General features: G+C 36.9%; 2 protein-coding genes across 11 annotated transcripts; both read left to right on the top strand.

The window, feature by feature from the left end:
• The first annotated feature begins 2,342 nt into the window (after window positions 1-2,342).
• LOC135629321 (uncharacterized) lies at window positions 2,343-17,807 on the top strand. 10 transcript variants are annotated; one of them, XR_010493195.1, is made up of 14 exons: window positions 2,343-2,666; window positions 4,721-5,536; window positions 6,323-6,483; window positions 8,132-8,306; window positions 9,384-9,495; window positions 13,126-13,316; window positions 13,429-13,523; window positions 13,613-14,029; window positions 14,743-14,851; window positions 15,228-15,502; window positions 15,627-15,997; window positions 16,946-17,076; window positions 17,149-17,228; window positions 17,665-17,807. XR_010493195.1 is itself a non-coding variant. In XM_065136523.1 (13 exons), the coding sequence occupies exons 3-12, from the start codon at window positions 6,464-6,466 to the stop codon at window positions 17,068-17,070; spliced, it is 1,890 nt and encodes a 629-aa protein (XP_064992595.1). In that variant the 5' UTR covers window positions 2,343-2,666; window positions 4,721-5,536; window positions 6,323-6,463; the 3' UTR covers window positions 17,071-17,076; window positions 17,149-17,506. The 10 variants fall into 10 exon arrangements, 8 of the variants coding, with proteins under 8 accessions (XP_064992595.1, XP_064992594.1, XP_064992590.1 ...); XM_065136523.1 differs by lacking the exon at window positions 17,665-17,807 and having other exon boundaries at window positions 17,149-17,506; XR_010493194.1 differs by having other exon boundaries at window positions 2,344-2,666; window positions 16,946-17,228.
• Window positions 17,808-18,518: 711 nt separating this feature from the next.
• Window positions 18,519-23,111, top strand: LOC103986996 (RING-H2 finger protein ATL58). The gene is made up of 3 exons (XM_009405169.3): window positions 18,519-18,970; window positions 19,057-19,142; window positions 22,529-23,111. Exons 1-3 carry the CDS (start codon window positions 18,716-18,718, stop codon window positions 22,914-22,916), a joined length of 729 nt encoding a protein of 242 aa, XP_009403444.2. The 5' UTR covers window positions 18,519-18,715; the 3' UTR covers window positions 22,917-23,111.
• The last annotated feature ends 955 nt before the right edge of the window (window positions 23,112-24,066 follow it).

Here is a 24,066-nt window from a genome sequence, read left to right as displayed (position 1 = left end):
CATGGAATTTAGGCTTTTTGCACCTTCTGTTATGCTTCCCACAAATTGTTTTTTGTGTGTTGCCCTGTCTTATGATTCTTTCTCTAAGAACCTTGAATTTGATTAAGCTTCTTGGTGGAAGTATCTCTTAAATCTAATATTGATGGTGGGAATTGTTTTCTTATTGTCACATCAACTATTATTCTGTTTTCTCTCTCCTTTCAGTCTTCATTTTTCTCACTCTAATATTAAACCATGACCACAATTTTTTTCTTGCAGCTATTTACATGTTTCAATTTATTCTGATCCACTTACCCACAGACTTGCTTGAGATGAGGCTTTTAAGCAAAACACATGTAGAAAAAATCTCATGTGCTTTTTCTTCCTAGTAAAGCTTAATGGCTGTGAGCATTTGGAGCTCAAAAATGGATAATACCAACAGGCTAATCTTCTAGAAAAGATACATGGAATCAGGTTGGACTGCAACAATTGGCAAATCTATGCCTAAAGGTGCAGTTATAAAAAGACCAAAAAAAAAAAAAGATTCAACAAAAATCTTTTATTTCAACCAGAAAAAAAGAGATTCAACAACAGAACATTTTTTCTAACATGGCTGAGGGGAAGCTAAACACATATCTTCTTCCTTTGTGTGAAAAATGAAGAGCAATCTTTTATCTTTTTCCTTTGGATAAAACCATAAGATAGATGCATCATCATTGTTGGTTTGAATTAATAGAAATCACAAGACATTTGCTGTCACCATAAAGCCAGTCCTCACTAGTGTAATAACTATGCCATTTTGTCTTTTGTGATTAGGCTTCTCCAAGGCCACAGCATTCACTAAATCACATGACCCTCTTTAATGTATGTTCTGGACAAACTTTGTGCACTGCTGTGAGACAAAGGTCAAGTGATGCAGTTAGTCCCAGAGCTTCTTTGATGTCAGCTGGAAGTGTGATTGCTCAACAACACTTCATCTCAATAGATATTGACATCTGTGGTTGAAATGTCTCTTACAATTCATTCCAAGAAATATCATTTTGTTCATTCCTTCCACTGCTCTGGTTTTGTGTTTCAAACCTACCACAGAAGGAAATTTAACATAGCAGTCCAATTAATCTACTGCCATTCAATAACAAAGGGCACCCAATTTTTGTAGCAGCTATTTTGTTCAAATGTATGTGCAATTTATTCAAAGATTTGAGCAATATATGTTCTCAAGGTGCACAAAAGTTGCATAAGAATCTACACAACCATGGTTAAGTACTGGTTATGTGTATTTTTTTTGGAAACACAGGCTTAATATTGCTTTGCATCTTTATCATTGATGATGATGAAGAAGCAAATTAGGAAGGACATGCCCAAAACATTGAATTCCAATACTCTGGTTGCAGAAGAAGAAGAAGAATCATGAGAGAACTATTGGAGACATGATTATATTGGCAGAAGCAGACTTTAAGTTGGCTTCATGTGCACATAGTACATGTATTATATTAGTGTAACATACAAGCATGAAGAATTGTATGATTGTGTTAGGGTAGTTGTTCATAGGCTAAGGAGTGTTCATCATCATATGAGCTGGGATTTATAGGAAAAATGGTAGGCAATTAGTGACACTCCTGTGTTCAGCACTCTATGACTGGTGATGGGTGACACTAATGTTTCTCCTTTGCAACCTGCTTGACAAAGTTTGAGTCACAAAAAAATCTTTATTTTGCTTTGCAACTTTGACTCACCTTTCCCAAGTCAGTCTCTTTCAGAGCTAAGATGGATCTGAACTAATTTCAAGACTAATGTACAAAAGACTAAGGTCTGGTTGATTTTTCAATCCGATCTTTTCGACGATCAAACATAAATTTAGTAAATGATTATTGATCTTGATTATCATAATGAAGATAATCTTTTACGATGGATTAAAATAGAAAAAAAAAAATTTCATGAAATGTTCTGGCACAGAACATTCCCTAACTGCCTTACTATCACCTTAGAAGCTTACATGCAGGAAACAACATTTCAAGGGACTTAGGGACTTTGATATATGCTTGCTTTTATTTCAGCTCAGATTAGAATTGTTGCTAATCTTTTAGATTAATTATTTAAATTTAATAACCTATATATATATATATATAATACTTTAATATTAAAATACAACTGTTGAACCGAACCAAATGGTGGTCAGATTCCTATTATTTCTTTCTATTTGCTGAAGTATACTTATGGACGATACCTGCGTTGTGATTGGAGACATCACGGGGTCCACCATGGTAAACGATCTAAAATTACTGACCCTAATCAACCGTCCGATCGGGAATTGATGGTGGATCGATCTATCGCCCGCCCTCCCGCGGTACGCTTCTCCGCAGGCAAACAAACCGTAGAGGCTGTCACCAGCCCATCCGCCTTCCGCAACCGGAACCACGACACTGTCACCAGCCCATCCGCGCCGCGACGCCTCACATTTCCGGCCCTCGCATGTCCTCTTTCTTTCTCCCTCTCTCGGTGCTACCCAACTCTTTTTCCCTTTGCTCTTCCGTGATCTCGTGCCTTTCTGCTCGGTTCCTGATTCGCCGCTGCGAGAGATGCCCTTTGAGGTCCCGATCGCCCGATTTGGTTCTCCCGCGGTCCCCGGAATAATTTGTCCGAAGAGACAGCCTCGATCCGATGCTCCTTTTGTGATGCTTTTATAGGTAATTTCATCAATTTATTTTCACTTATTTGACTATTTGGCTTTTGATTCGTCGGAAATTTTCTGATGATATCCGTGTTGCTAGACGATGTAAATGCTAATAAACAAACGCAATTATGTTGCTTTTCTTTACTACCATTCTCAACTGTTAGTGAACAAAAGTACCGTGGCTGATGAGTAAGCACGGTTAGGTCCGCGGGCCGACGTCGGGAACTTACGGTGGAATGAGTAGGATGAGTAGATAATGAGGTGGCTACGCCTCTTGAGCGTCTCGGGCGAGGGTCGGACCGGCGGGGTAGATTGAGTCCTCCTGAGTGGGTGGGGGTTCGTGCTCCAAGTCCTGTCGACTTGAGTGTTGTTTGTGGCGGGTTGAGCCCTCTCGTTTCCGAGGTGGTTGGCAGCTTTTTTTTTCGTGATGTGGGCACGCCCTTGGGAAGGGGGTGCAAACTGGCGTTGGTCGGGATCCGGGCCGACGGGCCACCCTCCTCTGTGCATCGGATGACGGCTCCGGAGTGAAGACACCCGCCGCTCAGGGGTGCCCACCTTCATGCAAAATGGTCTTCGTCGGGTGCTTCCCGACTTTGGCCCCTTCGACGAGCAAGTCAGTTCCGTCCGTCTTTTTTTTTTTTCCCCCCTCTTGGCCGAGCGTCGGACATGGATTTTTATACCTGCATGCAAGGGTTGGTTGCACCTCGGTTCGACGTGGCCGTTGACTTTCATGAGGGCGGGATGACTTCTCTGACGAGATGGCGTCTTTGGAGGTGTCCGAGCGATGTCAGACGGTACCGCCCCGGGTTCTCGGAGTGGTCAAGTCGCACAGTGTATCGATACCGAACCTGACGTGGCATGCACCCCGCAGTTCTGACGGCTTGTGGCGTCGGGTTCGCGACTGATGGCGTGTGACGTTGCTGTGATTCATCTAGGGCCAAAATATGCCCTATCACCAACCTTCTTACTATTAATAATCCCTTAGAAATTAATAGAATAATACTTTACTGTTTGCAGTCCTCCTAAAGTTTTATTTTTTATTTTTTCCCTACAGCCCTCACCTGCACACCCTATTGCCTCCGGCTCTCCCCCACCGTCCGTACACCTCATAGTGCAAAGGTCTGAAATATAATATCGTTAATGCAATTGATGATGATGTCTTTTGGATTATTACAGAATGCACATAGCCTTATTTCTCACTGTAAGGTTAAATCATTGTAACAAACTTCAAAAGCTATTTCTAATCTCCTCCTCTTCGATCTTTAGTTTGTCCCATTTCATCATCTATTTTTTTCCCGTCATTTTAGTTCACATTGGGCGATTAAGAGGAGGAGAATGGGAAAAAAAGGAGAAGAAACAAGGTTGTAGATAAGGAGTGAAAATATTTTATTAAAATTAAGTTATAAATTAAGGTTATATATATATCTATTTATAAAAAGGATAATTTAGGAATATTCAAAGTTCTTAACATGGGATTGTAAATAACAAAAAGGGGATTGCAAATAGTAATCTCCTTAGTTAAAGATGATATGGTGTTCATATTGTTGCAAAAAAAATTAACCTTAATGCCATGCTTTTATCAACTTATTCTTGTTCATGAGTTGTAGCAGTAGTTTAGTTTGACCAGTAATCTTCTGGTGTGGCTATGATATTCTACCTCTCAGATTGAGTTCATATGCTATTACTTTGAAGCAACTAAATTTATTGTCTTTAAACATTTTATTGCTGCTGCATTTGAATTCTGAATGTGGGTTCAGGTGTTGAATTTAAATATCTTCTACTGTTATCCTGATTTTACTTTCTCCTTTGTAGATCCGGAACTGTATGTTGTTAGTTACTGAAAAATAGGTTAATATTGTGGTAAATTCAGTTTTGTGAAAATACTGTCTAATTGCTTAATCTTAGGGATAGATTCTAGATTAATTGTACCTTCAATTAGCTATTCTAGAACAAGGCAACACTGGCATTTAAATTCTTAGGAATTTGATATGGGCTACTGTTAATCCGAGGCATTGTTTTTTTCAAAAAGATAAGGAATTTTGATTATGTACCTTTTATTGCATGCAGGTATTCCACATGTACTGCTACCATGTGTCTTCCTTGTTGATATGCAGAAGCTGTTCCCTTTATCATAACTCAATTGCCTTTCATGCTGTTTATGAAATTCTTAAGTTCCCTTTCACTCAGAGGATGCTAAAGCTATTAGTTGTTGGCAATTGTTGCTTTATGATTTTTGTCAATGGAAATATGTAATCTAAGCAGTTTTCCCTTTGGTCTCTGTATCAAGCTGCAGGACATCACATTTTCTTTGCATTTTTTGACAGTTATCATGGCTGGATAGACCTAATTTGATTAGATCATCATAAAATGTTTTAGGGTTGCTATGAGTAAGATATCTTTGCTGCAGAGAAAATTTATGTACACAAACTCTGAGGGCCATCTTAGATCCAATTATAGCAGATAGCATGTTTGGAATCTTTCTTTCAGGTGATGCCCCCGACTGAGTCTTGCCACAGATGCATTCGGTGTATCGACCATTTTCCTTGTCTTATTGCTATTCTTGGTCTCCTGTGCATTTCTTATTTATTATACTTCAGTTGTGTATCAGGAGAAGACATTATCCACAGCTGAGCTACTTTAATGGGCCTTGGATTAGCCGTATCATCCTGATTCTAGTCTGCATTTGGTGGGGCTTTGGGGAGATATTTAGGCTGAGTTTCCTGAAACCAATTATTCTCCTTATCTCCTGGTTTATCTGACAATTATATAATCATGAAGCACTAGTCTAATGAAGATAGCCTTGTGAAAGAAGGCAATAGCAACAAGTTATGATGATCCAGTTCAGAGCAGCTTCATCAGAGCTTAAGTCGGCTTCCAAAACTGGTAAGATGTGGTGTACAAATATGACCGGATTTTGCCTTTGTAAGCTGTGATTTTTAGTTTGGTTGGTTGTACCGACCAACATATAAACTTTGTGAGCACCACTTGGTTCAATTCTCACAGCCACCATTTTTCTTGCTTGGTGGCAGCCTCAGTAACAGAGCGGATATCCTCAACCCACTCGCTAGCATAAATCTGAGTCTTGTTCACTGGTATAGATTGTTAATATTGAAAGCCAAGAATTGAAGCCATTGGGTTCATCTACAGCAGCATCGAGATACCCTGGGGAGGCTGTTGCTTTTTTATACATGTGACATAATTTTGCCTTCTTGGTTTTGGTTAACATGGGAATCAGAAATCCTTGAAGTACTTATACTTTTTATTCAGTCGAGTACCACATAATGGTTCTCTAGCCAGATGAGCATGTGAATGATATCTTATCTCTTGGTTTATCAGCTTTTCTTTATGGTCATACATAGTCTTAAATTGTGCCTGATATGATGGATGAAGAAAAATCAACTCATAGTCTTATTTAGGATATTAAAACCATATATCATAGTTGCATATGTAATTGCTAGCAAAAGGTGAATATTGCTCTTTCCCCTTCTCTCATATGTTGCATTTGCATGGGCAGATATTTAAATAATTGCACCTGCTAATTGTAGCATTTGCTTATTTACAACTATTATTTTCAAGCACTATTAGTTGCAAAAAATCAAATGGCTGCTTATTTTCTTTTTTGCAAGATCAGATTTATGGTCTTCATTTTCTAACCTTCTTTTATCATAGATGACCAAGGTGTGGATGTTGGATCTTTTTTCCTCCGAGGATAGATACGAGGAAGTCACATTCTGGTGGTAAAGGTGTGTACTGAGGTCTGAGGTATGAGTTTTGCTGGAAGCATCTAGTACGCATGTCATATGATCTTGAATGATAGAGCAAATTATAAGGTATTCTCCTCTTTCTTTCAAGTCCTCTTCCAATTTGTCTTGTTTTTGTGATAGCTTTTGGGTTTCTCTTATATGATCTGACGATGATTCTTTCTTCCTTGTTGACTGGATCTCAGACTCCTCACTGAATGTGACTGTAATGCATCACAATATCAAAAAAATGAACTTTGGTTTCGTTTATTTGCTTTGTGGTTCCATCCACATGAACCCATTGACAAAGTAAATAATCATATCTTGTTCTTTTGTATTTGGACAATGCAGTCTCGTTTTCCAGTTTATAATGATCTCTTGTTCATATCTGAAGCATATGTTCAGATGAAATAAGTGCTGGATACTCACACTCATCAGCTGCATCCAAATCATAAATTGCTGTAGCAGAAAACTAATTCACATACAACATATAATATGACTTTATAGATTTACATGTTATTAGTTAGATTCTGAGCATGATCATCAAGCCTTCAAAATTAGGTATAAATCAAATTAGAAAAATTGATTAAGCCCCTAAATTAAATCGATAAACTATGAAATATGGGTTCGGATTTACCTCATTTTGAAGAGACTAGTCATCGGATCTTCGATTGGAATGTTCTCTTTGAGAAATTAGATTTCTACTTCGACAAACTATTTAGCATGGAAAGGGTTTTGAGTGGAAGGGATAGAATACAGGAAGAGAATGGAAATGAGAGAAGGAAAAGAGCGTCGATGATGAACTCATACAGTAAAACCAAGTAGAAGATCTCAAAACCCGGTTTAAGTGATCAGGAAGATTGGTTTATCCAAAGGAATCTGATCCAACTTGACTCGGTCGACCTGGAATTTGAACCCGGTTTAAACGGATTGAATCGACCCAGATAGACCAAGAAAGCCGACCCGCTCCCCCGGCTTCAATTTGCCTTGCTTACCCTTTGGTCTTTACCTCGGGACGAAGCTCCACCGCGAACTCCTATTTATACCTGCTCACCTGCCTGTCTCCGCCGCTTTAGTTCTCGTGTCCAGAATCTTCGACTCTGCCTCGAGCGAACGTGGCGTTTCCGTCGGTAATCGAATCCGTCCCTGGGTTTAATGGTGCTCAACCTAATTTGAACGCTTTCCCATTGGATTTTGTTAGGATCGGTGCTCGTTATTGCGCTCGGATCGTATTAGGGCATGTTACTGCGCTGAAATCTTGTTCATTTCTTTTTCCTTTGTGTTTTCTGTCGTGATCGTGCTTTGTTCTGTTGTTGGGGGAAAGGAATCTGAAGTTGCAATGGTAGTTGTGTGCTGAGCTTCTGGAACTCGGCATTTAATTGATAATGAGAGAAGCATGGGTGATATGACCAGATTTTCCTGTATAGCCTTGCCATGGTGGTCTTGGTGTTTGTCTATTCTAGATTCTGCGCATGATATATTCAGTAGGCTTTGCAACAATAACTGCAACCATCACGAGTCACTTACGGGTTTTGTATTGCTACATGTTGCCATTAGTAGTTTCTTTTTGCATAATAGAGTAAATTTTGTTTTTCTTTTTGGTTTATCTTACTCAAAAACAAATCTAAGTATTTGTAGGTGTAAAGCTAAATTTTTATTAGTCAGAATGAAATGTTAAACTGGTTTTCTGCAAAGTTACAAAGAAATTGGTAGCATGAATAAACTTCATTTTGTGCAGCACCATCTACACTTACTCTGCTCGACACCGTCCAGTAATCATGTTTAAAAAGCCAGTTGAGGCAAAACTATCACAACGCTTGTCGGGAGCTGACAAGAAGAAGCTGAGAAGAACAGCAAGGGACAGGTTTCCACTTGCTTCAGATGCTAATATTGATGAAATCCTTCCCCCTAAGGTAAAAAGTGCAAGCAAGTACATGGTTTGGTGAAAACTTGTATTCACGTATTCATGAAGGCTGCAACATGTGATAAAAAGAATAAATGCACTGCATATGATCCTTTTGTCTTGTTTCTTACAAGAATTCTTGAGCACAATCAGATCCATGCTAGCAGAAGCTAAGAAAACAAAAAAGGATAAAAGCTTTAGTTGGTATTTGAACTTAAATTAACAAGTTCTTGTTGTAACATTTTCTAATCTGTCCAAAAAAGAAGATACTTGACCATGATGGTCAATATGTGAATGCACAAAATTTTAGATTTTATACCTAAACAACTTTCACAAACATAGGTAATTTGTTAGTCATGCATTGGTTTTAAAATCCAAATGACATTATAGACTTGAAAATTTTTTACATAAAAGCTTGCATCTATGCTGGGATTGCAGGATGCATAACAAGTAGTGCTGTTTCCTATATGTTCAGTAAGAATAATAAATGTCAGCCGTAAAAATTTTGTTGAACTAGTTCTCTATCTTCATGAATTTTATTATAGAAATTGCATCTTACTGAAGCTATAGTTGATCAATTCGTATATGCTTTCAGTTCTCACTTAATTATGACATTTGCAATTTATGCAGTATTCCAGAACTCATTCTTTATTGGCAAGCCTAATAGATGTATTATGTTCATGAATCTTTAGTTGACTACATGTTCAAATTCATTGCTTGCTTTCATTCCCTAGAATTTTCTTGGGCCCATAGTTTACTCAGTGTTACTTTATATCTTGAGACGATGGTTTACATCTTATAACTCAAACTATTAGTGTGCTTTGTAACTTATTTTCCTGTGGAACTCAAAAGTAACTATTATCAAGACTGTTGTTTATTTAATCGATTATTTATCTTCGAAACATGTAAGAAGTTGATCCCATCAATAAGAGACCAATCATTTTTAGTATAAATCCAAGGCTATTGAAAAAACACTTGTATTTGCTCTATTTTTGTTTTTCTCATATTGTATATTGCTATATTTTTCTTTATCTATTTTGCTACACCTTACACCATTTCTTTTTCTTTTTCCATCATAATATGTTAGGCTGAGATAACAGTGGCCAAGTATTCAAACAAGGTTCATGTATATGTTATCGAAGGCGGGCTCCCAATGCTTTTTGACATTGATGGACGAGGCACTGAGATATATCCTACAGGTATTTGCAAATTATTATATGCTTTTACTCATGTCTACTTTGCCATTTCACATTTCAGTACTATGTATGTTACCCTATTAGGTATTTTTTCATGAATGTGTTGCTTCATCTCTTGTTCAACCATGATTGTGACGATGCTCTTTAGGACTTTGTTTCCAGGGGGGGAAACAAACAATGAACATTATGCTGTTTTTCTTCATTGATTGTCTATTGAGAAGTGTTTTTATGGTCCTTTATGAAGCATTTATGGATTGTATGCTGTAGCGAGGTCTTTAAGTTTCTCTAAAGGACTTGAATTTACAATCTTCAACCACTATTATTTTTGTTCCGCCTTCTATATTTTTTTAACAACCACAACATAAACCAAGGAGAACTAGAAATCAAGATAACTATGATCAATATTGTTGAATTGGGTTTTATTATCAAGAAAGAAAACCCTTTTCGGCCTAATGTTGTTAGGAATGTCAAATGAAGTGTGTCTTGAGGTTCTTGTTAAAAGATCTACCTTGCTTACATCTTTAAATAAATTCACATGACATAATCTTATTGATGATTTGTTTGCCTGTTAGATTGGCAAATAATTCGCTCGAGTTGAATTTGTCAGCTAGGCTGCATTGCAATTTCTGTTACCGTGATCTCAGTGGCTATAACAGAAAGGGTTTTACGGAAGAAAACCCTTTTCAGCCTAATGTTGTTAGGAACATCAAATTAAGTGTGTCTTGAGATTCTTGTTAAAAGATCTACCTTGCTTACATCTTTAAATAAATTCACATGACATAATCTTATCAATGATTTGTTTGCCTGTTAGAGTGGCAAATAATTCGCTTGAGTTGAATTTGTCAACTAGGCTGCATTGCAATTTCTGTTACTGTGATCTCAGTGGCTATAACAGATGTTTACGGAACAAAATTTGAATGGTTGAGATTTCACATCCACAAATGGTAAAAACTATTCATCAGATGGAACAGGTGATTGAATGACAACAAGAGCTGGTCTATACTCAAAATCATGGTTGCTATGTAGGTGATTAATTTTCGAACATTGTACAAATGGTTACTGATCTATTATAAAAAAATGTGCTGATTGGTTGCCTAGCTCACCTAAGAATGATGTAGAAAGGGAAGAGAGCATCATCAAATATGAAAATTTAAAGTTAATTCAATAAGCACTAGTGAAAGGACAATTGTTAAGGATAATTGGTTGAAGGATTTGCATTCCTTTTCAGCTTTTTTCTTTGTTTATCTCACTATACCTTATTGGAGTTTCCAAGTAGAGCTGTGTTGGTACTTTGGGCATTATCTAAAGAAAATAGGAAGTTTAGTTGAAAGAATTTGAAGCAAGTCCATGATGTTGAAGTCACTATATTTTTTTAATAATAAAAGATAAGTGATAGTGTAGTTTCCTACAACTAGAGGATTTCATGAAGGATAGTTAAAGTTGTTACCTTTTGACATTAGTAGTGAATGAATTTACTAGTCATATATTGGATTGATATACATGTTATATATTAGCAGATGATATTGGTTTGGTTGACAAGAATTTTGATGAAATTAATCATAAACTTGAGTTGTGGAGACAAATCATAGAAACTAAATATTGTGTGTTAAGTGGGTCTAAGACCGAATATATTAAATGTAAATTTAATGGTAGTAAAAGGAGGATTGAGGATATAGGTAGGATGAATGAACAACAATTTATGTAAATGAAAGATTTAAACATCTTGGATTGAAAAACTTGAAACTCAGTTTGAAATTGTTTCATTAATTTACAAGACAAATACAATATCAGTATGCTATGCGGTACACCAACCCATACTATCTGACATCAACAAAAGAAAAAACAGCAGTACTGAAATGGTTTGGTACCTGACCGGCATATACTGGCCGGTGCATACCATATTAATTGGTATCTGAAACCATGCTTGGATTTATTATTCAACAAAATGAAGAAATTTGTGAAGATATTACTAATAAAGTAAAGGTATGGTGGAAAGGGTCATTGAGGGTTTTATGAGTTCTCAGGTCCCTCTTACTCCAAAGATTTTTTTATAAAGTAGATGCTAGACAAGCTATGCTAAGTGTTGGATGGTTATGACTTAAAAAACATGTATAATAATTAGTGTGGTTAAGAAGTGAACACCGAGGTGGATGTTTAAAATTATAAATAAAGAACAACAAGTGTGACTCAGGCAGAAGATAAATTAGGGTGAATCACCTAAGATGGTATAAATTTGTTCAAAGAAAACCTATGGAAGTTGTGGCTTGACGAGATGAGTCAATTAGAGTTAGCGATGGGGAGAGGTATAGGAAGAAAGAAGACTTTACTAACCAGTGATATTGCCTTGTATGGAGCTGAATGGTGGGCAAATATCCATGTAAAAGACCCAAAATAGTTGGGATATAATATCTCATTATCATGATAGTTTAATTATAATTGGTTTTGAACTTGAGTTATAGAGACTAACAACTTAAACTAAAGGTTTTAACCTTTAATTTAAGTAGGAATAAATATGGATGTATAAATTTAAACTTTAGAAATGCTATATGAAAAACGAGAGTAAAATTAAGGTTGCTAGATATGACATCATTATAAGTAAAAGTTTTACGTATCTTGGATTTATTATTTTACAAAAATGAGAGATTAAAGAAGACTATATTCATTAAGTGAATGTAGAATGATTAAAAGGAAGAGGTGCATGGGAAACCAAGATGAGAGTTCCGAGATAGATGCGTAAGATTACTAGGGGAAAAAAAGAAAAAAGAACATGCCTACACTCGTGAACCAACAAGTGTTGTCCTAATAAGATAAAATAAATGAAATGCATTTAAGATGGTGTCAGTTCGCTCAAAGGGAGATAAAGAGTGACCTAACAAAACATTACCAAGCACAAAGAAGTATATTTGGTTTCTAGTTTGAAAACTAATATTGACATAAATGGGATTGTATCCATGTCAAAAACACTGCAACATACTGCTATCATACAGTAGAATATAGGAAGTATTACTGATAGTTTTACTTGCTTTCATTCTTATGTGATCTTTTGTCTTACTACAGTCCTCTATCTGTTTTAACTGTTATTCATCCATACTACTCGTGGGCTGCCAGTATCCTGCTATAATAATTATCTATGCAGGCCAGGCAGCGTTTTTGACATGGATACAATCGTGCAAGGATTGAATTTTTATCATTTTTTTCCCTAAATCGCCTGAATTTCTTGTGTTTCTCTGGCTGCTTTTTCTTTTTTTACTAGTCCTATGTTCTGTGTTTGCCTTTATAAAGACTTTAGTATAGTTTAGTGCATATATTTACGATTCTAAGTGTATTATATTTTGTCATATAAAGAATATAGTTATTCTGTGAGAATATACAAATTGAATAATTGAATTTGCTAAATGAATGCATCTTTCAGCAGAATTGCTTTTTTCTTGATGTATCATGTGTTATGCTTATACTCTATGCAGACTGGCAGTGGCATGACTGTAATTGTAAGGATAAGGTTCTAACTAATTCTAAATGATCTTGTTGATTTATATTTGCGACGGAAATTAAATGTTTATTGGATTATGTGGCTAGTGAAAATTCATCTAATTACTGGTAGTCTAAGAACATAACATATTGTCAAATTTGCAGTTTATGCATTGTGGAAAGTTCCTGAACTCTTACCATCCTTTCTGCTCAAGGGTGGTGAGGTCTCTCGTTATGTGATTGGAGGTGCTGATTTGATGTTCCCTGGCATTAGTATACCTCCTGAAGGCTTGCCTTCATTCTTAGCTGGGCAGCCATGGGCAGTAAAAGTTCCTGGAAATCCAGCACCAATCGCGGTATGTGGGCTTTATCTATAACAGTTAGTTTTCTTAGTTCAAAGTTCAGTTGCATTCTATATCCTGTTCAAACTTCAAACTATTGTTGTGAAGCTGTATCCAAAGTCTGCAGGTTGGAGCCACCACCATGAGTAGTTCAGAAGCCCAAAGAGCTGGTTTACGTGGGAAAGCTTTAAGGATAACACATTATTATCGTGATTTTCTATGGCAAGTATCCTGGCCAAAGAGAAGAAAATTTTTTAAAGAATATGTTATCAATATTATCTTACTCTTGTTTTTATTAAACTTCCACACAGGCAATCAGCCGAAGGTCATTATGTTCCAAATGCCGGTTTTTTGGTAGATGTTGTCATGGAGGATCCTAATCTATTACTGATTTCTCAGCCATCTGATGTACATCCAGATGCTTCAAATGATGAAGATGATATTAATGTGGTAGAAAGTGGACCTATTGCAACAAATATCCAGGGTAGCACAGATGTTGATGCTTCAAAAAACTTAGATGTTGGTGTTCAAACCTCTGAAGAAATGACTGCTGATATAAGTGGGCTAAAGTTTTCAGACAATGTAACAGCTGAAGTACAAAGTGATGAGAAGGAACAACAAACTTTGTCTGGTGAAGAAATTGAAGCCCTCCTGGACAAATGCCTTTTGCAAGCACTGCATACAACTGTCAAAGATAAAGACCTTCCCATGCCTGGAAGCACTCTATGGTAAAACATCCCAATTTTCTGGGCGTTTATCCTGGTTGTTGAAGTGAATCACTTTTTGCAAGTGCTTTGGTTCTTCTTATTGAAAATAAATCTTGCGTACTGGTTGAGTCAGCTAGTTACTAGTTAAATTTATTCAAATTTGTCATGTTAAAAAATGTAATTAATGTCATATTGCAGTACCCATCTATGAAAATGGTTCACCTTTCATCAACAAGGTTTAAGGCAGAGGTTCCATGTCCTAAAGATTTTAGTTTTTTAGTCTTTAAAAGGCCAAATATATCTAGACTCGCTTTCGTTATTCATATTGCCATTTGCCCCTTCTATCCATTGGAGTTATCTGTGCAACATTCTTTCCTGGAGCATGGAAGTTGCAAGTTCCTATCACTTTGTACTGGTTTTCTTGATAACTTCATCGAAATTTATTAAAATTGCTAAATCATTACATCATAAACTACTGTGACTCATCATTTTAGGATACAGTCACCGAGACTTATTGGTTTTACCCTCCATTTTCCTCGGAGAAAATATGTGACTTTATGACCACATATAATTCAATTGATGGACTTCAAAACCCTTAAGCTATCATTACCACGGCACATTTGATTTGTTATGTTTATAAATGTTTACTTCAGGTACATTGTGTTTTAAGTTCTGTAATTGTCCTTTTAAATAACTCAATTTTTCTAATGCTGTAATGTGCTTGTGATGCATAGGTCAAACCATATACTACCATGCAGACCTGCAGGCATTATTTTGGACATTAAAAAATCTTCTTATAAGAAACTTTCCAAGTGGTTGCAGTCCAAATCTTCTGCTGGACTGGTGAGCATTTATATAAAGCTTTTAAGTAATATTTGAAAAAGAAATTTATTACTTGCTGCTTATTTCTTCGTGTCAAAAGGTTTTTTAAAAATATTCTTTAATCAGTTTCTTGGTTTGAACTTCACATCTAATAATGGAGCAAATAGCACCACCTTGCAAATTGAGACAGTAACATGTGTGCTATTACTGAGAAAATTGTTTTAAGGTACAAGGATATAAAGAGGATGTGCATGATTGTAGTGGTTGTTGAATATCATTTCCTTCTCTATAGTCATCTGTATAAGTTGACTAGACAGGGATCTACAAGTTGTTAGACATATCATTTTTATAAGTTGATGCAAATACTTTCTTCTTGTTAATCATAAATTCTGAACAGATATCAGCAAAGGAAGACAGATATAAAAAAGAGGTCATGTTACTAGGCGTTAACCGTGGTCACTCAGACTACATGTCATTTAAGCCAGGGAAGCGGGTTCAAGAGAGTGCCGAACAAAGGCATGATAACACAGGTGAGGGTTCACAGATGAAACTCCAACTACAGGTGGTCGAAGTCTACAAACCAAGCACTCATGTAAATTCCATATTCACAACTCTTGGAGCTGACACTGGAAGTTTTTATAGTGCATCAGATGCCTCGGACATTGTCTTCAGGTGCATTTATTCTGAAACCTTCTGCATTTTGTGTCTTGCAAGTTTTATTGAGTTATGTGGCTTGCAAAATCTTTTTGTTATCACTTAAGTTTCATTTTATGTAGTGATATCCTGGAATTGTCAGGTATGTTGAGAAGGAAAATTTGGTTAAGCCAACAAATAAGGCAATGGTAGTTCTGGATGCTACATTGTGTGATGCTCTCTACAAAGGGTCTGTTAAAAAGGGCTCAGCTTACCCAACAGAAATCCACAAGAAGGATCTAGGATCAACTTTTTTAAGCAGGATGCAAGTTCATCATAGAGTATCAAAAGGGAATGAAGTTGCTGTCCGCAAAGGTGCTGCTAGACCCATTCAGATCATGACAGAACGACGACAAGGAAACAAGAAGGTTACGAGGGTCTCAGGTCTGGAAACTTTCCTACTGGATGCTGATTCACTGGCTACAGAACTGCAAAAGAAGTTTGCATGCAGTACATCAGTGGCAGAACTTCCAGGTTTGATCTTACTGAATGAGCATGAGGTTGATTCTTGTGTAATTGTGTAGCAGGACAAGAATGATTTCTTGGTTGACACAGTTGACTATTGCATGCTTATGTGGGTGCTTTTAGATGGTCCCCATTCAAGTCATGGTAGTTTCATTTGGTTTATTATTTTAGATAGGTAGTATGTTGACCTTCCAAATTAGGTGTCATGAGAGGCATTGAAGACCAAAGGTGTACAACAGTGAGAAAGTAGTACTGGCTCTTGGATTATCAAAAAAATTTGCCCTCAGCAGAGCTAAATGATTGCTGATGATGTATCTGTACGCCGTATAATTGGAGATGGTGTACTTGTTCACTCCTATTGTGGGTATTATGCTGCTATGATACTTAAAGTTTTGAAGGAATAACTTTCAAAATCCATTAAGAATAGTCTTAGGAAGTCTGGATATGATTGCTACCTCGATAAATGATTGCAGCTTTCCTCAAGATCATCTTGCTAGAAATACCATGCCTAACTAAAATAATCAAATAAATTCTAAACCCTCCTGCACAATATGATATTTTGACATGAACTGTTACTTTGGTTTAATATCATGTCATTTGTGTATCGGAATGTCTGTGAAATAATCAGTAAGCGTTATGGGGGTTTTTATTTTTAATATTGTATATAGAAATCATAAAAAGAAAGTAAGCATATGGTTGTTTCGGTGGAATGGTGTTCCAAATGGTAAGTGAAACTGGTAATGTTATAAAACTTCACTAGTACTGTATAGTTTTGGTGTATCATAATATTTGTGAAATCTTGGGTTATCTTGTAGAATCTAGTTGAGTTCCCTTTGAAGCCACCCCTTGATGTTTAGATTGTGAGATCGATGTTGTGGTTGTGGTCGTTTCTTTATGCTAGATTCTTGTTGCATGTTGTTTAACGCTTTCTTCATGTGATTTCTTTTTTGGTTTCAGGTAAGAAAGGACAACATGAAGTGCTGGTTCAAGGAGGTGTGATCGATGACCTGGCAAAGCACCTTGTGGACCACTATGGTGTTCCAAAGAGATACATTGAGGTGTTAGACAAAACTAAGAAGTGAAACAAGGTAATTAGAGGACCGAGCAATATATAATTGACAGAACCAGGACGTCACTACTTCTTCTCTCCTGGATTGTAGGAGCTGCTTGCAATGGGCTATACTGGAGGATAGCACGTTGATATTTGCCAAGTTACAATAAATTGATGAAGATGCTCTCGGTGAGTTGATTAGTAAGTTTCCACTCATTCAATATCGAGACTATTTGTTGTTACAACAAGAGTGAAAATTGGTTACATATCTCATGGCTGTTGAATTTTGCCACAACTAAAAGGATGTCTATATTTCTTCTTCCTTTCTTTAGTGACTATATAGACAACTGGTTTGGTAGACTAATCACGTTTTTCCCATGTAGTTACTCAAACTTATTGTGGGTATAGATTTGATAGGGGTAATCGTCTCCAGGGACTTAATAATCAGCCTATTATTATTTCGGTAACCTTCAGGATCAGTTTGATATTGGTGTATCGGACAGTATATCGTCCAGTGTCATCAAATAATATATAGAACAAAAATTATACAGCATCAGTAACTGCCTGATCCATACTGAACCGTAAGGTCGTGATGCCTCTGACATTTACTAGTTTGCTTGTGCAGGTTATCTATAGTTCAACAGCAGCTCCATGTACCTTCTAAATATTTCTCTATAAATTTTGTGGTGGATAATTGTGAATGTTGGACCAGCTATTTCAACTGGTCTTTGTTTCATTTATGTTGGTATCCAATTTATTTATGCTACATTCAACAAGTGAACGTATCCATGCTTAACTAATTTGGATACTTAGACCTGAATTTCTATAATTTTTAAAATGACTTCAATCAATTATGAAGATATAAGCAGTGAAATTATTCTCAATCCTGCAATTAATTGATATTTTTCTTGTTATATTTCCTACGATAATTTTAGGTAGTAATAAATCTTTAGGACTAATCCTAAGTCATATAGCCAAGCTGTAATTTAAGTTGCAAGAAGACTATCTATTTTTCTTTTATGCATGTATTTGATTCCTAGGACATGCAATGGCCAACAGGTTTACTAGTAAATCAGTGGCTTGATCTACTTATTATACATATAGTACGTATGTATATACGAAATTTGATGTATATTAATCCATGCACATGTTAAAAGATTATTGAAAAGTTATTAAATTACGGGATTCTTGAATGAGCTTTGTATTGTTTTTTATTATTAAAATAAAATATCATAAATTTATTCAAAAATATTATAATAACTGAGCCAGTTATATCTGAGAAAAATATTTTTAGAAAATCATATTATAAATATGTATTGTGTAAATTAAGCATTTTTATCCGCCTCCCTAATTCCACGAAATTGCATTGCTTGATGGGGCTCCAACCTATCGCTCTATAATGTTACCAAATCGCACGGGTACTTTCGCCCGACGTGGCCTCAGAGGGTCCCACTCTTCACAGCATGCCCATCTGACCCCACACATGTTGCCTCCCCTCCTCGCATCAGATCCATCTCTTGCCCATCCCCACAAGCGACGCCTTCCGCCCCTTCCATGAATCTAAGGACTCGATTTTTCCCCCAACAAAGTCGACCACAAACCCTAATGCCTGCCTCCTCCTCTTTCTTGGGCTTTTCGAGGGCTTCATCTCTCAAAGATTTGGCTTCTGTTGGTGTATGAACTGTTCCTGGAGTTATTGCGTTTGGGGCTTCATCTTGGTGATGTCTTGTGGCTCCTCAGACCCACCCACATACTGTTCAGCTGCTTCCCCTGAGCTCAAGCTCTACCAGGCTTTCATCTTTTCCGTGCCAGTCTTCTTCACATTCATCCTGCTCCTCTTATTCTACTTGTCCTACTTGCGGCGGCGGCGAGCGCATTGGCAGTCCTTGAGGCTGAGAGCCTCCCAGCTGGGTAGAGGAGACGTACCGAGAGTAAGTTCTTGTCTCGAGTATTGGTCACCGAGGCATGTTACCTGTTGATGTCAGTCTTTGATTACCGTTTGTTTATCGCCATCCAGAGTTCAGAATCGGGCATAAAAAAAGAAGTCAGAGAGATGCTTCCGGTCGTCGTTTTCAAGGAGAGCTTTTTGATCAGAGAGACACAGTGAGTTGCTCTTATGATGAACTTTGTGAATTCCCTCAATGTTTTATAGTACTGATTGCATGTTTTTTCCCTTTACTTTTTAGTTATACTTATTGCATATTGCTGCAAGATTTCTTTGCTATATGTGGGATCTCATCTGAGTGTACATTTGAAATTCTTTAACTTTTTGTTATAGTGACACCTATCGCCATTTCAATTTAGATTGTGCGAGTTAGGTGTAGTTATATTTCTTGATTCACTTTATGTTAATGGTTGTTGCTTAAATTTTTTATGTGCATTAGGTAACTTATTTTCTCAAAATCACACAGGTTCATATTTGGGCATGAATTAACTAGAATAGTTTCATAATAGATTATTCACTACACCTGATTTATATCTTCTGAATTTATGGATTAAATGAAATGAGTTCTCACTGGAAACTTCTGTCCTGGCTTGCTTGGGCCTTATATGTCAACAGCAGGGATCTTTGAATGTAAAGTCAGGCTAATTTTTATACACCCACTTTCTGCAATACCTATGCTGAAAATGAAGTACATTTATGTTTTATATGCATATGACATGAGGAAAAAATCATGAGCGATGGAACCAAAAGCCCTTAAGATGATTATTCTGCGTTTGATGTGAAAAGGTTTATAATATTCATAGTGCTCCAGCATTTGTATTTCTGCCTTGTAAACAAAGTTAATTTTCAGTCTGAGTAGAACAACATGTTTATTTTACTTGGACAATTAACAATCAGATGGTCTTTCACTTGGTTGGCATGTCTTTACCTTACTAGAAATGCCAATTCTAATTTTATATGTTGCCACATTACTTCTACAATTATGCTATTTGACCTGTTCGTTACAACGGAACAGTTAGGGTGCAATAAGTTGTCTATGGAAAAATATTCACTATATTAATTGTCTATGGAAGTGAGATGTTGTGGTTGCCGAACTTGAAGTAGTTGTGCTTGACGTGGGATTCTCGATGTGACTATTTTTCTATATGGACGACCTCGAAGCAGCATGGAGACATAGAGAAACTATTGCTAGGGCATGTCCAACAAGGCTCTTTCGATGCTCAATTAAAGACCGGCCCGACATGGGAAAAGAGTATGTTATGTAGTCTAATGTTCATGGCTTACCTATAGAGGGGATATTTTTTATAGTGCACTAGCCATAAGCATATATGCTTAGAGAAGATCTATTGTGTCAAGTTTGGTTGAGAAAATATTCCCTGTCACAACCAGCCATAACAAGGTTTGACTGATTTGGGTTTCATGTGTCATCTCATAGTTGGTGTAAAAATTCACTGTACCAATTGACATACTCCATGTGGTAGATGGAGAGTGTTATTCATGGATTCTCGACTAAATTTTGGCTGAGGGTAGTTTGCTAATTTTAATTTTGAGTTTTTGATGATTTTCTTAAATAGATTAGGAGTAGAATTTATTTAGATGATAGAGTTGGAAACTCATGTGACTATCAGTTGGAGGAGGATTAGGTTTCTGATCCGGAAAAAGGGGTGGTCTGCATCCATATTCCTCGTTGGACTGATAAATACCACTCAGTATGGTCCGGTTCGGGTAATATTTAGAACCATTCCTTGGTATACCTATCAAAATTTTATTCTACAAGTAGCATTTTAGCAGTCCTTTCCAACTTAAGTAAAACCATACTTTTGGGCCTTCTGTCTTATTGAGGATGTCATAGATAAGTAGGCACTCTATTGTGTAAAGTCTTTCAACAACACTATAAATTTTACACTGTTGATGATGCACTTCTTCAATCCTTCTAGGAGTGTACGATTGGTCAACTTGATTTGTCTGTTTGAACTCCTGTGCTTTGCATTGCTAAACTGAGTGTTGTTGTTGATTATGAGAACTTTTGGGACCCTCTCTTCAAATAATGATGTTTTTTCTATAAGAAGGCCTCGACCTGCGTCTCAGTATTGCTTACAAATGGTTCAACCTCGACCCATTGGCTATTAAATACTTGCATTGATTATGCTGGTATGAAGGGTCCGAGCAGGTCCTCTCCCTACTGTGCCAAAGGTCAAGCACAGTTGGTAGGAGGTAACTCTACTGCCAACTAAATTGACATTGATGGTGTTTCTGCATGTAGGTCAATGTGTCCTTTAGTGTTGGCCAGTAATACATTTGTCGTAGCACTTTAGATGCTAAGATCTTCCCACTGATATGTTCTATGCATATCCCTGCTATATAACACTTTTTCTGCTTCAGAGGGTCCGAGGCATGTCAAATATGACTGGTTAATTAACTTCGACATAGTTGACTGTTAACTAGACTAAATCAAGCAAGCTTCCCTCTGTAATCACTGAGATGCAACCGGATCAAGAGTCAACACACTAGTTTTTTTGTGCTCCACGATCTTGTACATCCAGCAGGGCTTGACAGCGATATTCAGTACTTTGGGAAGATCAACGCTTGGGGTCGTCAATGTTTTTATCAATATGTTGCCCCCAAAAGCCGGATATAATCGTGAAGTCAACTTGGATAATGCATCTACCTTCATATTCTCTTTCCCGAAGCACTTGGATAATGCATCTACCTTCATAGTCTCTTTCCCGAAGCACTTGGATAATACTAACGTTTGTTAATCCACTAGTTATCTCCTTTTACTTTCTGGAGATATTTCATCATGACCGGATCACCATAAATTTGGATGGCTTGCCAATTCAATTAGATTTTTCTACACCAAACTGGCTACGGGTCTCGATCCTGGTTTCTCTTGTCCGACCAATTGGTCTGGTCTGGATTTGATAACCATTCTTTTTTGTTCTTTTTTTTGGTGTTTGTTTTCTATGGTTTTTCTTGTTCTTTTCATATCTTTCCTTGTTTTTGTTTATAAGTGTGGGTTGACGTTCAGGGTTTGACCCAGCTACTCCTTGGTAGATCTCTGTTCATTATCTGGTCAAACGTTTTCAGAATCTATCGATAATAGTAGAATTTTTCTATGTTCTACTTAAAACCAGTAAGCATATAGGAAACATAAGCGAGAATATTATGAAATATTTGGGGAAAGAACATTTGTATTTTCTTATTCTGTTAGTATCTACTGATGTTACAGGACATTTTGAACAAGGTGGATAATGTCTGTTTCAAGTTGTAAATTGCAGGGCGTTATGTACAAAAGATCCTCAACTGTTTTCTCTTTTTTTAACAAACTTTTTTATGGGCAGGTTTATGAATTTTAGATGTATTAACTAAATAATCAATGTTAGTGCTGCTTATACATTACCAATGTTAGTTCGTGCAATTGACAATGCCAAAAGATCCTTATACAAAAATTGTTTCCTATACTTTTACAAGGTCAATTAGGAGTATGGTGTTGTTTCCTCTGCAGATGGATAAATCGGTTCTATTAACATTTTTGTTTTCGTAGATGCTCTGTGTGCTTGGGGGACTACCAGTCAGATGAACGCCTCCAGAGGATACCCCCATGTGGGCACACGTTTCATGTCGATTGCATTGATCACTGGCTTGCAACCAACACAACTTGTCCTCTCTGCCGAGTCTCGCTTCTTCCAGGTACCAAATCCACTGCTAGCGACTTCTCAGATCATGCAGTTGAAGTTGAACAAGGGAGCTTAGAAGAACAATCATCAGAGAGGCCAACCAATTCGGGATTTGTTAACTCCCAAATTGAAGCAGCTGAGGAGCAGAGAGATGGTGCTGATGACCTCATCTGTGTTAGAAGAGAAGCTCAACAACTTCGGCATGATGAGGAAGGATCGGTGTCGAATGTCATCAAAGCTGATGGCAGTGTTTGAGGTACGTCTTCAGTGTGTAAGTCCACTATGAAATGTATTTGAAATAAAGGGGCATTTCCAAATGTATCAACCACCACAACTGCGTGCTTTGAGTAGTGAATTATGATGTTACAAATCATATTTGTCACGATTGAAACAAGTTATGTTCCTGGGCTATATCGGCATTGTAGTTATTTAACTTGACATTGTTTTTTATTTTTCTTGGCTACACTTGTTCAGAGTTTTTGTTTCCATCTCTGTCCGTACCGCAGAAGATCTCTATTGTAATATTGTTTCGTAAGCTACGTGGGGGTTGATTTTGTTAGGACGGATGGATTATACTTTTTATATGATCAATGTAGTGTTCATAAGATTCTACTTTATTAATGTTTTGAATATAGTAAATTGTTTTTTGTATATTATACTATTGTAATATGTTCACTTGTTAACTACTGGTGGTGTCAGGGAATTATATATATATATATATATATATATATATATATATATATATATATATATATATATTCGTAACTGGTGAGATGTAAGACTATAGATGTTGAATAAATGATCTGAGAAAGATTTGAGGATATTTTTTGTCAAAAGTATTTCAGTGTTATCAATCACTAGCGGAATTTGTTAACTTCAAACAAGGAGGTTAATCGATGGTGGATTATATCAGAAAGTTTAAGAAATTAGTAATACCCTCGCTATTGTCCATCACTTTTGCCTTACCACGAGAACTTGATGCCTTGGCACCCTCCCTATCATCACTTGTTGACATGCTATATCCCTATAGAGGCGACTTTGGGCTTGCCCTTCTCTTTCCATTTCTCTTCTATATTATTATCGTAACTTCTTTCTCTTCCTCAATCATCTATGAGATGATTTTGTGAAGTCTCATCATTCATAACATCTTCCTTTCTTATTCCAACAGAGCCATTATGGGCGTCGCAAACGTCAACAATTTCTTTACCCTTTGACTCTGAGTCAAGGCAATAGTGTCAATGAAAGCTAAGGAGGACAGTAATCACGAGATGAGAATGCTCGCGATGAGGCCTCACGACATGCCAAAGATGACAACCAACAACGAGAATAGTTAACGTTGAGGATAGAGGCTTCATGGATTACAAGATTAGGGCTATGCACATAGGAACCTCACAATAAGACGAAA

The sequence above is a fragment of the Musa acuminata genome, chromosome BXJ3-1 (assembly GCF_036884655.1).
Source record: "Musa acuminata AAA Group cultivar baxijiao chromosome BXJ3-1, Cavendish_Baxijiao_AAA, whole genome shotgun sequence".
NCBI lineage: Eukaryota > Viridiplantae > Streptophyta > Magnoliopsida > Zingiberales > Musaceae > Musa > Musa acuminata.
This window is presented reverse-complemented; position numbering and strand designations above follow the sequence as displayed.